The 13,793-nt window shown below is 37.4% G+C and overlaps 1 protein-coding gene across 1 annotated transcript; it reads left to right on the top strand.

Annotated features, from left to right (window-relative positions):
• The first annotated feature begins 489 nt into the window (after positions 1-489).
• Positions 490-7,783, top strand: LOC135080103 (ceramide-1-phosphate transfer protein). Its single transcript, XM_063974783.1, has 4 exons — positions 490-682; positions 754-965; positions 1,167-1,342; positions 6,024-7,783. The coding sequence occupies exons 1-4, from the start codon at positions 564-566 to the stop codon at positions 6,150-6,152; spliced, it is 636 nt and encodes a 211-aa protein (XP_063830853.1). The 5' UTR covers positions 490-563; the 3' UTR covers positions 6,153-7,783.
• Positions 7,784-13,793: the final 6,010 nt, after the last annotated feature.

The raw sequence follows: 13,793 nt of genomic DNA, 5'->3' as shown, positions 1-13,793 counted from the left end.
CTAAACCGGCAAACGAACCAAATTTATGAAGCTAAAAATACTATCATCTACCTAAAAATAGTAAAAAAGTCCCCATTTCTGAGAACCCTCGAAAAGTTCAGTGATACATCATATTATTGCGAAAGAATTGCAAAATACGAAGCACTTACTGTAAACACCGCCAGATTAGCACGCCAGCAAAAAGTACAGAACTGAATCAATTGCAAATTTATCGGAATTTATTTATTTTAACAAAAAAGCACACATTGTTTACGACCTTGTACAATTTTTTTTATGAAATTGACAACCAAGATATGTCAGCTGATGCAGCTGATGTATGTCACTAGTGATGTGCCTATGCAGTCAGTCCGGTCACAAATCATTCAATTGAAAATATATTTTTCAATTGAAAATTTTGTAAGCTTTATAATGTGATGTCTTAGCTATGTACGACAATTTAAAAGCTTCTGAAATATGACGTTGACAACAGATGTCACTGATGTCAGTTGATCGAAAGCAGCTGAATCTGCTGTTGTATTCTTTGTGCATTTTTAAAAAATAATTTAGATTATTTTTAGTGAATTATGTCGAACGATAACACTTTAGATTTGCACTATGTGCAACAGAGTTTTCAGAGAAGTCTCAAAGAAGACGACGATGTCGTCATTGAGGCTTACATTGATGGATACAACGAACTCGTAAAGTATGTTAAAGTTAGTTATTTCCTAATTCCGTATGTTAATTATTTTAAGTCTAACTTGAATGGTGTTTTAGGTTCTTAAATCTGATTGGATCAGTGTTTTCGTTCGTGAGTAGCGACGTAAAGAGTAAGATTAAGGTCATGGAGAAACATAGGGAAGGGGAGACTGCTGTGTACTATGAGTCTTTTAAGAAAATGATGAAGTATGAGAAAGAAACGAGTCTCCACGACAAGAGCGGGTTTGTGTCGGGCTCGCGGACAATGTTGCGATTGCATAGAGGCTTGGGTAGGTGTGAATCATTGAGTTTACTTGAAGTTTTCCTGTTCAAAATCTTATTTGTAAAGCTTTTCTTTTTTACTAATGTATTTCTCGATAGTGCTATACCATGGTACATCACTTTAGACCCAAAAGCTCCTAATTTTAATTCCCAGTCAGATCATTTTAAGTTATTAATTTATTTTACAAATAAATTTTTTCTTTGTCCAGATTTCATCCGACTATTCTTGAAGCGCCTGAGTGAAGGTGACGAGACTATGAGCACCTGCTACACGTGCCAGGGCTCGTACAATGAAACGCTAGCAGAGTTCCACCCGTGGTACATCCGTAAGGCGGCCACTCTTGCCATGCACGCACTGCCATCTAGACCAGATTTATTAAAAAAGGTAAAGTTATCATTTTACTTCTAAAGATTCCTCAATAAACAGTAAGGGCAAAAAGGACAAATTGTTTTCTTTTTAATATTAAGAAATATAACTCTAAAGATTATTTTAAATATCTACTCTGCACCTGCGACTTTTATCAAAAGTCCTTAAAGTATCATTTATTATTTTAAGCTTGTAATAGATATGTTTTGAATTGGCTGTAATATCATTTTATCTTAATATTACAATGTTATCAATGGTTTTGTTTGCTCTTCTATGTAATAGAAACATTGTTATTCTATTGAATGTGTGACTTATGACTTTTATTATCATTAGGTAATATTGTAATAGTTGTTAAGTTGGTCTCGGGGTCGTGAAATAATGTTCAAGGCACAATTCAATCATCAACAAGTATATTGTCAATTTGGCACAACGAAATACACATAAAACTTGGATTATATCAGTCAAAACAAGATCTAAACACCGAAATATTGTGAGAGTAATATAGCGCGCGTCGCGGCCACGAGCGGACTGGCAATAAGGTCGAATTTAGAAAAGACGCCGGCGACCGTTGGTGAGAGCGTGAGTTACAAAATAAAGCCCGCCAAACTCAAATGCGAGCATTAACCCCAGAGGTCGCGTTACAACCTCCCCCTCTGACCAAGACATAGCGCCCTCGCGTCAAGGTCAGCAAATGATACCTTGGGTCTACCACGCCTATGCCTCTGACTGAGCCGTTTCGGCGGCCCATCGCCTACGGACGGGGTCAGCTGTGGGACGCGATACCCTCCTGCGTGTTCCTCCGGCCAGTATGCAGTACTCGCGGCCTCCCTAACATGACGAAATCGGTTTCGTCGATATAAATCGCCAGCGGAATAATAGCGCGCGGAATGAATATAACGTGCTTCGTCAGCGGGGTTGATGACCTCAATTACATTATGGAACCCCTTGTAGGGCCCTCTCCTCCCCCTAGACGGAACGTCGGATGGCAGCATGTCACGTGACTCTGGGTACTCGATTTGGTTCTTACTAAAAGAAGCTAAATCAACATTGGCACAACATGGATGAAGTGGGTTTCCGGGAGCCTCCCCCTGCATTGAACCTGCCCCGGGGCAATAACCATCGGGAGGCGATATCGTAGGGGGTTTCCGGTCGCTCCGACCGTTAACACGTTGAGTGCCGCGGGCTCCGTGCACTATACAGGTACTCAGCTGCATCGTCGGTCTTGATACGCCCTTAGGCCTTACCTTCCCCTGGAGTACCCGGTCTGCTGCTTCTACCTTCATCAGCTCTGCCTTGCCGGTGGTAGATAATTCGAAGCTGGTGATGAACGGATGCCAACGTCGCGGCCCATCGTTGAAACACCAGCTGCTCTGCGGTAAGTCCAGCAGGATACCAGCTTTGGTAATAAAATCTCTACCTAATAGGGTTCTTGTTCGCGCGTGTGGTAGCACCAAGAACGCGGTAGGTATTATACGACCTTTCAAGGTGACATTGACCTCGCCTTCGAGCGCCGTCTGTAGGTGTTGCGATCCATTTGCAAGCCCTACGATACGTTTGGACTCCCTAAATGTAACACCTGCCTCGCGTAACATATTATACAGGACGGGGCTTGCGATAGAGTGTGTGGCCCCCGTGTCAATAATTGCCACCCCCGTTCGGTTTACGACCTGAATTTCTATCAGCGGTCTCGGATCGTCGTCGCTGTCTATGACATAGGCCGTACTAAAGTCCGATTTACTCGTACTACTCGGACCGGGTGCGCCTTTACAATTATCGCATTTTGATCGAACTACTCCCAGCTGACCGCATCCGTAGCAACGTAGGACATTACTATCGTTTGACTCAAATGTAGTAACGTCACTTTTAATTTCTTTATTGCGGCAGTTATCTTTAGTATGGCCGAAAAGTTTGCAGTAACTACACCTGGGTCGAACGCGCCTTTTCCCCTCACTATTGCTATTATTCGCATTTGAAACTCGCGGGTTATTCGACACAGATTCACTACACGAATCGAAATAAACTTCGTCGCGATGTTTACTCGTAAATGAACTCGGGGGGTCGTTTACGGCATGCGACGGGAACGGGTTAACACTCGGGCCCGCGGTCGAGCGGCATCGCGCAGTTGGTGGGTTAACAGGGCTCGCGCTATTATTATTATCAACGTGAGAACTCACCTCTGCCAGCGACTCTTCCACCAACCTGACTTTACATATCAGCTGTTCCAGCCCGTCCACAGCGTCACGAGGCACTCGTTTTCTTATCTTACGATCTAAAAGTCCATAAACAATGTCTAGCTTCATTGCTTCGGGTACTACGTACGGTAACTTTGATAATAAGGCGCGCACTTTATTCACAAACACATCGGCTCGTTCGTCACTTTGTTCGGCGGAAAATATGTCGCGAAATATTTTATACGCAGGTCGCGGCACGCCGAACATTCCTCGAAGTCGCTGTAGGGCTTCGGTCCATGACGTCACCGACGACTTCACGCCTTGCCACCACACGGCGGCCTCGCCGACCAGCAGCATCGGTAGCCCACGCAGGGCGTGCTCCTCACTGACGTTGGTGCACTCGCGGTACACTTCGATGGCATCAATGAATGCTTCGAGCTCGTTCGAGTTCTTTGACCTTCCGTCGAAGCGCGCTGTGCACTTCGCGAAGTTACCCGGGCGCTGTGGGTAACCTGGCGTGTCGGGTTGTGGTGATGATGAGTGCGAATGTTGGCCTCTGTAACCAGTCAGGATGCTCTCTATCAGCGTACGGCTGGATTCCGTTTGGCTCCTGGTGATGCTGGAGACAAGGTTCTGGAGCATTTCCTCCGACATGGTGACGTTCGGTGATGACACCACTGTCCGGTTCACTTCGGTGTCAGTGTAGTCTGCGTCCGAGTCCGATCCCTCGTTTCTCGCGGTCCTCGCGGCATTCCTCTTCGGTGGCATGTTGAGACGATAGAAAGAGTGGGTTCTTCAAGTAAATGTCGAAAGGCTTTCGTTGTTTACACTTGTGTTGAACGTGCCCCGCAAGTTGGGCGTCACTGTAATAGTTGTTAAGTTGGTCTCGGGGTCGTGAAATAATGTTCAAGGCACAATTCAATCATCAACAAGTATATTGTCAATTTGGCACAACGAAATACACATAAAACTTGGATTATATCAGTCAAAACAAGATCTAAACACCGAAATATTGTGAGAGTAATATAGCGCGCGTCGCGGCCACGAGCGGACTGGCAATAAGGTCGAATTTAGAAAAGACGCCGGCGACCGTTGGTGAGAGCGCGCCGGCAGAGCGCGCGAGCCCGTGAGTTACAAAATAAAGCCCGCCAAACTCAAATGCGAGCATTAACCCCAGAGGTCGCGTTACAATATCTTATTACTCTAAATTATGACAAAATACCAATGTGTACATTGAGATTTTCCTATTTAATAATAGGAAAATAAAAAATAAAATAAAAGGTATTTATTCAGGCATAGCCCATAAAAGTGTTAGTAACAAAGGTCTTAGAAACTATGTTAGTAAATCACACAATAACCTACACATAATTAAATAACGACAATTTGGTGTCTTTAGTAAGATGCAGTGCTGCATAATAGTACTGAGATACTGACATAAAATAATCCATAATTATGTATGAAATTTTCATGGTATGGTCTACTCAAATATTTTTTTCTTTAAAGACCAATCATTCTTGATATTTAGTTTCGTTTAGCCCACTATTTATCACAGAGGTATTGTCCCCCTCCCCACTGATAACGAATTACCAATTTCCTATGTTTACTTATCTCAATTACATCATTGTAATCACTTGATAATGATACATTTTTCAAGTTGGTGTTATTCAAAAATATGATCAATTTACTCATAGATACATTTTAGTTTTCAATTCTAACAACTAGGCATGTAATAATAATAATAAAAAAAGACCTCTGATCTTATATCATTTAACTACACAAATATAATTTTATATCTTTGAACCATAATATAGTAAGGATGTTCATGTAAAAAAAGTATAGATATTTTTATCGATTTAATATATCGTAGTGTTCATGTAGGGTATCAATAAATTATAAATGAATATCGATTGTTGCTATGAAGTTAACTCCTTACAATGTCAAAACACTTAAGCCATATTAAATTCCCTACACACTTTTCAATTAAATTCAATTGAAGACAATAATAGAGCAATTTATTAATGTCTCAAAACACGTGAGTACCGTATAATTTTCTGCATTTAGCCACCACAGTAAAAAATCTGTCAATTAATATTGAACCTTAAAATATTATAAAATCAGGTCAGAAATTGTCATTTCTTTTTTGTAGTTAAGTATACCCACAGATATGGATTAGAGAGTATACCGGAATGATACGGAAACTGCGTCCACTTTAGACGTTTCGTATCGGACGTTTACCGTGCGTTTGTAAGATCGCACACTAAGAGTAGGCGCACACCGTTGATTTTTCGTCGGCCGATAGTTTAGGTATGGGCATGTATGGGAGTGCGCACTACGCCGATTCGATTTGGCCGATTCTTCATACAAATTAAAATCGGGCACAACTATCGGCCATACAATTTACAGTGTGCGGTCCTGCAAACGCACAGCAAACGTCCGATACGAAACGTCTAAATTGAAAGCGCCCATAGTGGCATTATTCTGCATTTCTTTAAGGTCATATTTAACGGAGTATAATTTCTAAATTCCAGATATTCGGGTCTGAAGAGAGCCTGACCGCAGCTATGACCATCCTACCTCAGACACTGATGTCGTGCGACGAGGTATACAGGCGAGTCGAGCAGTTGTACACAGACTTTGAGTTCCATGAGTTGCCATAGACAAAACAGACCACCAGTGTTCCAGACGATTCCAGCTAATGTTGCCAGTGTAAGCGAGGTAATCGCGCTTTCAGTGTTGCCTGTTAAGTAATAATTTTATGAGGCTGGTTGTCTTTTTGGACGCCTACTACGTAAATGTTTGGTGTGGCTAAAAAACGAAACATTTAAAAATTATAATAATCTGAAGTAAGCCGTATAAAACCTGTTCACAATAAATGCTGATATTGCAGAATGAACAAAGAAATACTTCCATGCGTATGCATACTGAATAGAAACGTACCTAAATATTGAATCGATTGATAGATATGTACTTGTTATAAGAACAACTTTGCTTGGAATACCCTGTATTAGATAAGTTAAAGTTAAAAATAAGATGATGGTACAAAACTAAAGCAGGTCTGATCATAAATATTGAATATCAACTTGATTGTTTTCAAGGGCTACCTAAACAAACTCCGACAAACTTTACTTCGACATTATGTTACTCCGACACTACTGAATATCGACATGACTTCGACACTACACTACTCAGACAAAGGATATTACGCCTTTGTACACGAATTCCATTCCATTTAGACACGAATTTTTTCGCCCTTTATAAGTATTTCCGACACTAAGTACCGTATTCGATTGTGCAGTATAAGGAAAGGAAAACTTCGATTCCTAAGTCAGTAAATATCTTTTATTCCTTATTAAATGGAAGGAGACTGCGAAATGTTTATATCAATAGAAACTGATAATTTACGACGATACAATTTAATTGTAGGTAATTGTTTTTGAAGTCACGTAATCTTGTTTTGCTATCACGTTTGCTATAACTACAACCAAGGTCGCTTATTAATGTTTTGCTCGTGTTTTAAAACATTGTGCAGTTTTTAATCCTACTTTTTGAAAGATATTTGGCTAGAATGTTGTTTTGAATTTGGCGCTTTAGCTTAATTTCCTTTCCACTGACGTTATTTTTATAGTTCTTATTTGTTTCTTTTCATATAATAAGAAATGAAAGAGATTATCAATTAAAGATACTTCTATTATACTATCTACTGATATAGATGATCCACGCTGAACTGTCCCACCAAACTCAATGACAGGGGGGCGCTACCATCGTTCAACTATATGGTTTCAAACATGGCAAAAATCTGAACCAGCGATCCGGTATTGACGGTGGCGCCCCTCTGTCAATGTCATCCATAGGACAGTTCAGTATTTTGGAACTTTAACAGTAATTTCATTTTATCGGTGTTGTAAAATTGATGACGTTTGTTTGACGTGGCCCTTATCAACGAAGGGATTAACCTTGGTGCCGCTTTTAATCAACTTTGTCCAGCTGATTGCTTGCTATTAAAATGTATTTAGCTAAGGGCTGATTTTTCAATCGTCGGATAACTTTTAACTGAAGAATAAGTTTGTCATTTTGGCATATTTCCCATACTAAACCTGTCAAAGTGCCAAACTTATTCTTCAGTTAAAAGTTATCTGACGATTGAAAAATCAGCCCTAAAGGAGTTAGAATACGACCGCGAACGGCGCAGGCGCAAATAAAAGAAAATTAAATGTCGCGGAGAGGCAATCACGCTCTATGTCTTTGATCGAATCGATTGTCTTGTACAGCCAGTTTCGTGACACCCAAAGTAGCCAATAAGTTCGCAACACGTCTTTGTTACAATTGGAATAAGGTTGTGTCATTTTTTGGTCACTTTGGGTGTCACGAACTATTTGACCTTAAAGCCCTACTAACGTGAACTATATTTTCCGTTAATTCTAGTTTAGCTGTAAAAAAACAATTTCCCAGCTAACGCAAGTCGCTCAGCTGAAGTCGGTTTTAGGTAATTCAAATTTTACAAAAACATGTAGAACATTTTCAACCGACTATTTGCGATTGTCTTGGGTTTGCCTAGGCGCTGGAAACTTTGTCTTTATTAATATGAAGTTATGAAACGCCATCTGTCTGTCGATATCAGAACTGAGCTATTGCTCATCTATAACGTAAATAAGATATCATCCCAACTAATATTATAAATGCGAAAGTAACTCTGTCTGTCTGTCTGTCTGTCTGTCTGTCTGTCTGTCTGTTACGCTTTCCCGCTTAAACCTCGCAACCGATTTTGATGAAATTTGGCATAGAGATAGTTTGAGTCCCGGGAAAGAACATAGGATAGTTTTTATCCCGGTTTTTGAAACAGGGACGCGCGCGATAAAGTTTTTCTGTGACAGACAAAATTCCACGCGGGCGAAGCCGCGGGCGGAAAGCTAGTAATAATATAATTGTGCGTCTTAATTTATCTATAAGCTTTACAGAGATTATTTTATTTTTGTTGTTGCATCTTCTAAAACACTTTTACTATTGTTTATTGCCACAGCACTATTAATCATTGGTGCTTTTTTAAGCTTATAAATTAGTAAAATATGAGTAGGTAAGTATAAGACCACTGCTGCCTATACGTAGCGTAGCATTTCCTAAATGTTTTTACATTGAGGAATACGTTATTTACTTATTCAACTATTTGATAAACGCGTGTTTGTTTGAACATAAGCAGGCTTACTTTATTTGTAAAATAAATAATTTTAATGTGAACAACACGAGTGCTAACCAACTGATCTCATTTTTAGCAATCCTTTTTTGAGAAGAGCCATATTACTTACAAAGTTGTAAATCATGTAATATCTTTAATAAATAAATGCTTGTAATGAAACGTGTTCATTACAATACTAGGTTTTAGAAATATTGGTTTAACTACGAGTGCTTATAATGTATGAATTCCAGATAAATAATCATCAGTCAATTTTTACAGCTTATAGAAATACCCTACTGAGATCTTATAGCGAATTTTTGAGAATAAAATTGACCTATTGATTTCAGATTGTTGCCTAAAATTGGCTTAAAAATTAACGTTAACGCAGAGATGTATAATAAGTAAGGGCTGTGTCCCACCAAAGCTCAGACGAATGGCGAGCAGGCAACATCAACCAAAGCGGAGCGGAGCTCTGTTTAACCATTTCCAGTGAAGCTCAACTGGTACGACTAAATAAGTAAATTCTATTAGTTGCTTAACAAACTCATCTGTAGATGTCCAACAATTTTTATCAATACTGGGTTGTTATTTCGCCACTTGAAGTTTCAGAATCGTTGGACTATACGCTTTGGTGGAAAACAGCCCTTACGTTGTCATTGTACTGTAGTGCTACAAGTACGATCTCAGTAGGACTCTGTAATAAATAATGTTTCATATCTGATGTTTGAATACTTATGTACTTTTGTATAACATCTTGAGCTCAATCGTAACTTTTGCTCAGGACTTTTGAACGTTTAAAAATGTAGCTTTTGATAACCGTGTAGCGAAAACAAGCTTTCGTATAATATTAATAAGATATACAGTACAATATCAAGCGTGTATGATCATTTACATGTTATTATTTAAGTATTATCGTTTAAAAAAATATCCATATTGTATTAATTTGTAATAGCTTCTAAAATATTAATTTCAAGTTCCTTTGTACATAAAATTGTATTACGTAATATGTATATTATGATAATTGTGTGCTTGCTTAAATATACATTCCCAAATCATTCCTGAACAACTTTGGGAAAAGTAACTTTAATATTATTTGTATAGTAAAATGAGATTTTTGTATTATAATAAAGTATTTTGCCAAGCATGTTGTAGTTTTTGTTGAATCTTGTCAATATGGATACAGCCCAGTAGGCCTAAGATGCGCGCCGCGATAAGCGGTTATCACGCCATTTTATCGATTTTGCCCATACATTTTGACGTCGGTAAAAGTTATCACGGCTACTGGATGCGTATTTACTATTTTTGAACCTATTGGTAATTCGTATAAAAATCGTTAACAAATTACTTTATTTCTAGGTGATTTATTTTTCTGTACAAGGAAATGCTAGTTTTTCTTTTATACTTAACCAAATGAAACAACGATATATAGTTTAATTTGCTTGTATTCAACGCATAAAATAATAGAAGGGTACAACATCTCCGACAACTTTGCTTATAAATCAACAAACACAAATACAATATGTACGTTGATACACAACGTAAAGAAACAGGCTTATCTATTGCTCTAGCACAATAAAAAAAATCAATACCTCAATATATTCAGCATTGAATAAAAAGGTAATAATAATGTTTATATGGAAATTATTATTTACTCTACCAACGTATCTGCGAGTCAAAGGCTCACACGGTATTTCCAAATCGGTCCAGCCGTTCTCGTTATACTCACCAATGAATGTTTACGATAACAATATAAATATTTATGCCCGTTTTCATCATCAATCCCTAATTCTTAAGTGACCCCTATGAAATCAAAATTCTTTGTGTTACCATAGGGGTCACTTAAAAATTTGGGATTGATGGTGAAAACGGGCATTCGATATTTAGTTCCATTTTGAACTGCCTCACAGATAAGTTGGTCGCAACGTAAGGCCCAGAACAGACGGTGAAACGCAACTGCAACGAAACTGCAACTGCTAGTTACTTTTGAGTTGCATCTAAGTTTCTGCCATAGCGTCCGTTGAGAGACCACACATGACACGACCAGTTTGAAACTTTCAGTTTCAGTTTCATTCATCAGAAAGTTGCAGTTTCGTTGCAGTTGCGTTTCACCGTCTGTTCTGGGCCTAAGACTTACATTACGTGTTGTAGTAGTTTAAGATTCTTAATGAAATTAATATTACATTTAACACATAATAATGTATCATTATAGTAATGTTAAATTACAAATACATAGTACACATTTTATTTAACAAGGTATTACATACACAGCTTTTCCTAAATGACCAAATCTAGTCCATAATTACCAACAGCTTATTTAAATATGTACAAAGTACGATTTTTATTATGCCAAGTTTATTAGTTAAATTTTATATTTTGTATGACTTCCACATAAATATGTTTAGCTAATTTGTCACAGTTTCATTGAGCTACAAAACGAGACAGATATTTCAGAACTACACAAAGCTCAATTTTAGCAATCAAATTCAAATCGTTAGGTAGGATATAAGAATATTTAATTTCACTTTGAAACCTGAAAATAAAAAGATATAATATATGGATTTAAGCTGCACTGTATTGTCGCTAAAGAAAACTGACTTGCGCTTTATTTTACACAAAATAAATTTAATATCAACAAAACAAATTTAACCAAATAGTGTTTTCATATTCGATATAATAAAAAATCTAACTATCTCACACTCACTATACATAAAAGTGGAGTAAGAAAAGTTAAAACACATAGGAACGTAAGTAGTGCATAAGATACAAAAATACATTCAAAATAACTTTATTTTCTTAATCCAAAGCTTAATTTTATCGATACAATTAATATCATATATTAGTCATAAGTATTTTAATCTAACTTCACAGCGTTAATTTTAATTAATAAAGATTAAATCATCCGATTTAATTAAGCTATTGGTTATGTACCTCCGGGATCCCACGCTACGTCTTCCACTTTTTATCAAAATATAAATTGCTGAACGAACGAACACAAAATAATAATGCATTATTATTATTGTTTGCAGCAATACGACTTTCTGCGCGTGACATTTTTTTTAGAAGAATTTAGTGAGAAGTTTCGAAATTGTTTATGTTATCTTAACTAGCTCTAACTATAACCTTAGATTAGACTACAATATTCTTATTTTATATCAATTTTCTGACTTCACCATACCATTTATATGCATGTGTTAACATGGGCTAGTGTCGGCTCATATACCCATTTACCTAACACCCTGTATTACATTACGATTAGTAATGAACAGAACGACAACTGCTTCAATGCAAGAAATGACTAGTTTTAATTTTAGCTTATAATCAAGACACTTACTTTGATCCGGCTCGAAGGACCAATACTTCTCTTGACTCTGTTAGTAAACACGTCATTTTAGGCTGTTACGTTACATTTTAAGGAGTGATCGTTGGCACATTGTGTAATTTCGTGAATTATGTGTTGGTTATATTTACGATGTCTCATCTAAGCTATTGAATTAAATTAAATCATACTTGGACACTTCCTTCATTGAAATCTTTGAGTGTTAGTTACAACTAATTATATGTAACATAAACTATTTATAATAATAAATGTTAATTAAATCTAAACTGTTATTTACATACCAATATTAATAGGCAGATAGTTTGCTGCGTTTTTTCGTTATATTTACAATAATAAACATAAAATACATATAACTACATTATTTTAGCTATATAGCTTCATAATCACATAGGTTGTTGAAATACATAAAGCACAACACTATGATCGTCAATTGATTTGCACTTCACTAGTGTCAATTTTCTTCTTCTTCTCTCTGGTCGCGCCGAGCGTCCCACCGGTGTTAATTTGTATTAATATAAAATGGGCTGAAATAAAAGCAAGTTGATCTACAAACAGTTTATCATTATTATCAATATGGTAGCAGAGCGTAGTTAGCTACAACAGTGGATAACGGAACAATAAAAGGGGTTGCGATCCTGGTGAAAATTGTGGTAGCACATTGTGAGTGTGACTTCGACAAAAATGGCGTCTGCGGGCGTTGCTGCGGCGGCTACCACTTTGCCACTTCTAAATGAGAACACAAATTTCAGCACATGGAAATTTCGTCTGAAATTGATATTGGAGGAAAAAGGTGTATCATATGTTTTGGAGGAGGACAAAACAAAGGAACATGACAAACAATTCATGAAGGATGATGCCCGAGCCAAATCACTCATAGCTCAGTGCATTTCCGACAAATATGTGGAAATTATAAGAAATGCGTGTAATGCAAAAGAAATGCTAACGTTATTGGAAAATAACTTCGAACGAAGAAGCGTATATAATAGATTTTACCTAAAGAGAAAACTTTTGTCCATGAAATGCACAGAGCCATTACAAACTTATTTGATCAAGTTCTGCTCGATAATAAGCGATCTACAAGCCATTGACGTACAAATACAAGAAGACGATAAAATTTGCTACCTGCTATCTTCACTACCCAAGGAATATGATCATGTCATAACCTCAATTGAAACAATGGCAACGGAGAAGAGTTTGAGCTTTGACTTTGTAAAAGCGAGACTACTCGACGCACAAACTAAATTAAATGTGAGTAATGAAGACCACGAAGAAAAGGCTTTCATCACCTGTTATACATGCGGAAAACCCGGCCACAAATCATACGAATGCAAAAATAAGGAAAAAGTACCGGAGCAGAGGAGGAATAATGCAAGGAGCCGTGGCAGAGGCCGAGGAAGGCAAGGACGAGGATCAAGAGGATATCAACCGTCATCTTTACTACATCAAAGTGACCTGAGTTTCATTGCGAGTGAACAAGAGATGTTAACTGCTGCTGGCAATGATTTTGAAATTAATTTTATTGTGGATTCCGGTTGTACACAACACATTGTAAGTAATAATTATGAAAAGTACATGTCAAATGTTAAAAGCTTGGATAAACATATAAAAATATTTGTTGCAAATGGTCAATACATAACAACCAATAAAATTGGAACCTTGAGATTTAAACATAAAAATAATAACATAAAAATAGAAGCGTTAATTGTTGAAAATGTCACTTATAACTTATTATCTGTAAAGAAAATAACTGAAGCTGGATTTTTGGTAAATTTTAACAAAAATAATGTCATA

This window comes from Ostrinia nubilalis, chromosome 17, assembly GCF_963855985.1.
Source record: "Ostrinia nubilalis chromosome 17, ilOstNubi1.1, whole genome shotgun sequence".
NCBI lineage: Eukaryota > Metazoa > Arthropoda > Insecta > Lepidoptera > Crambidae > Ostrinia > Ostrinia nubilalis.
The sequence above is the reverse complement of the archived record's forward strand: the minus strand, read 5'-3'. Positions and strand labels throughout refer to the sequence as shown.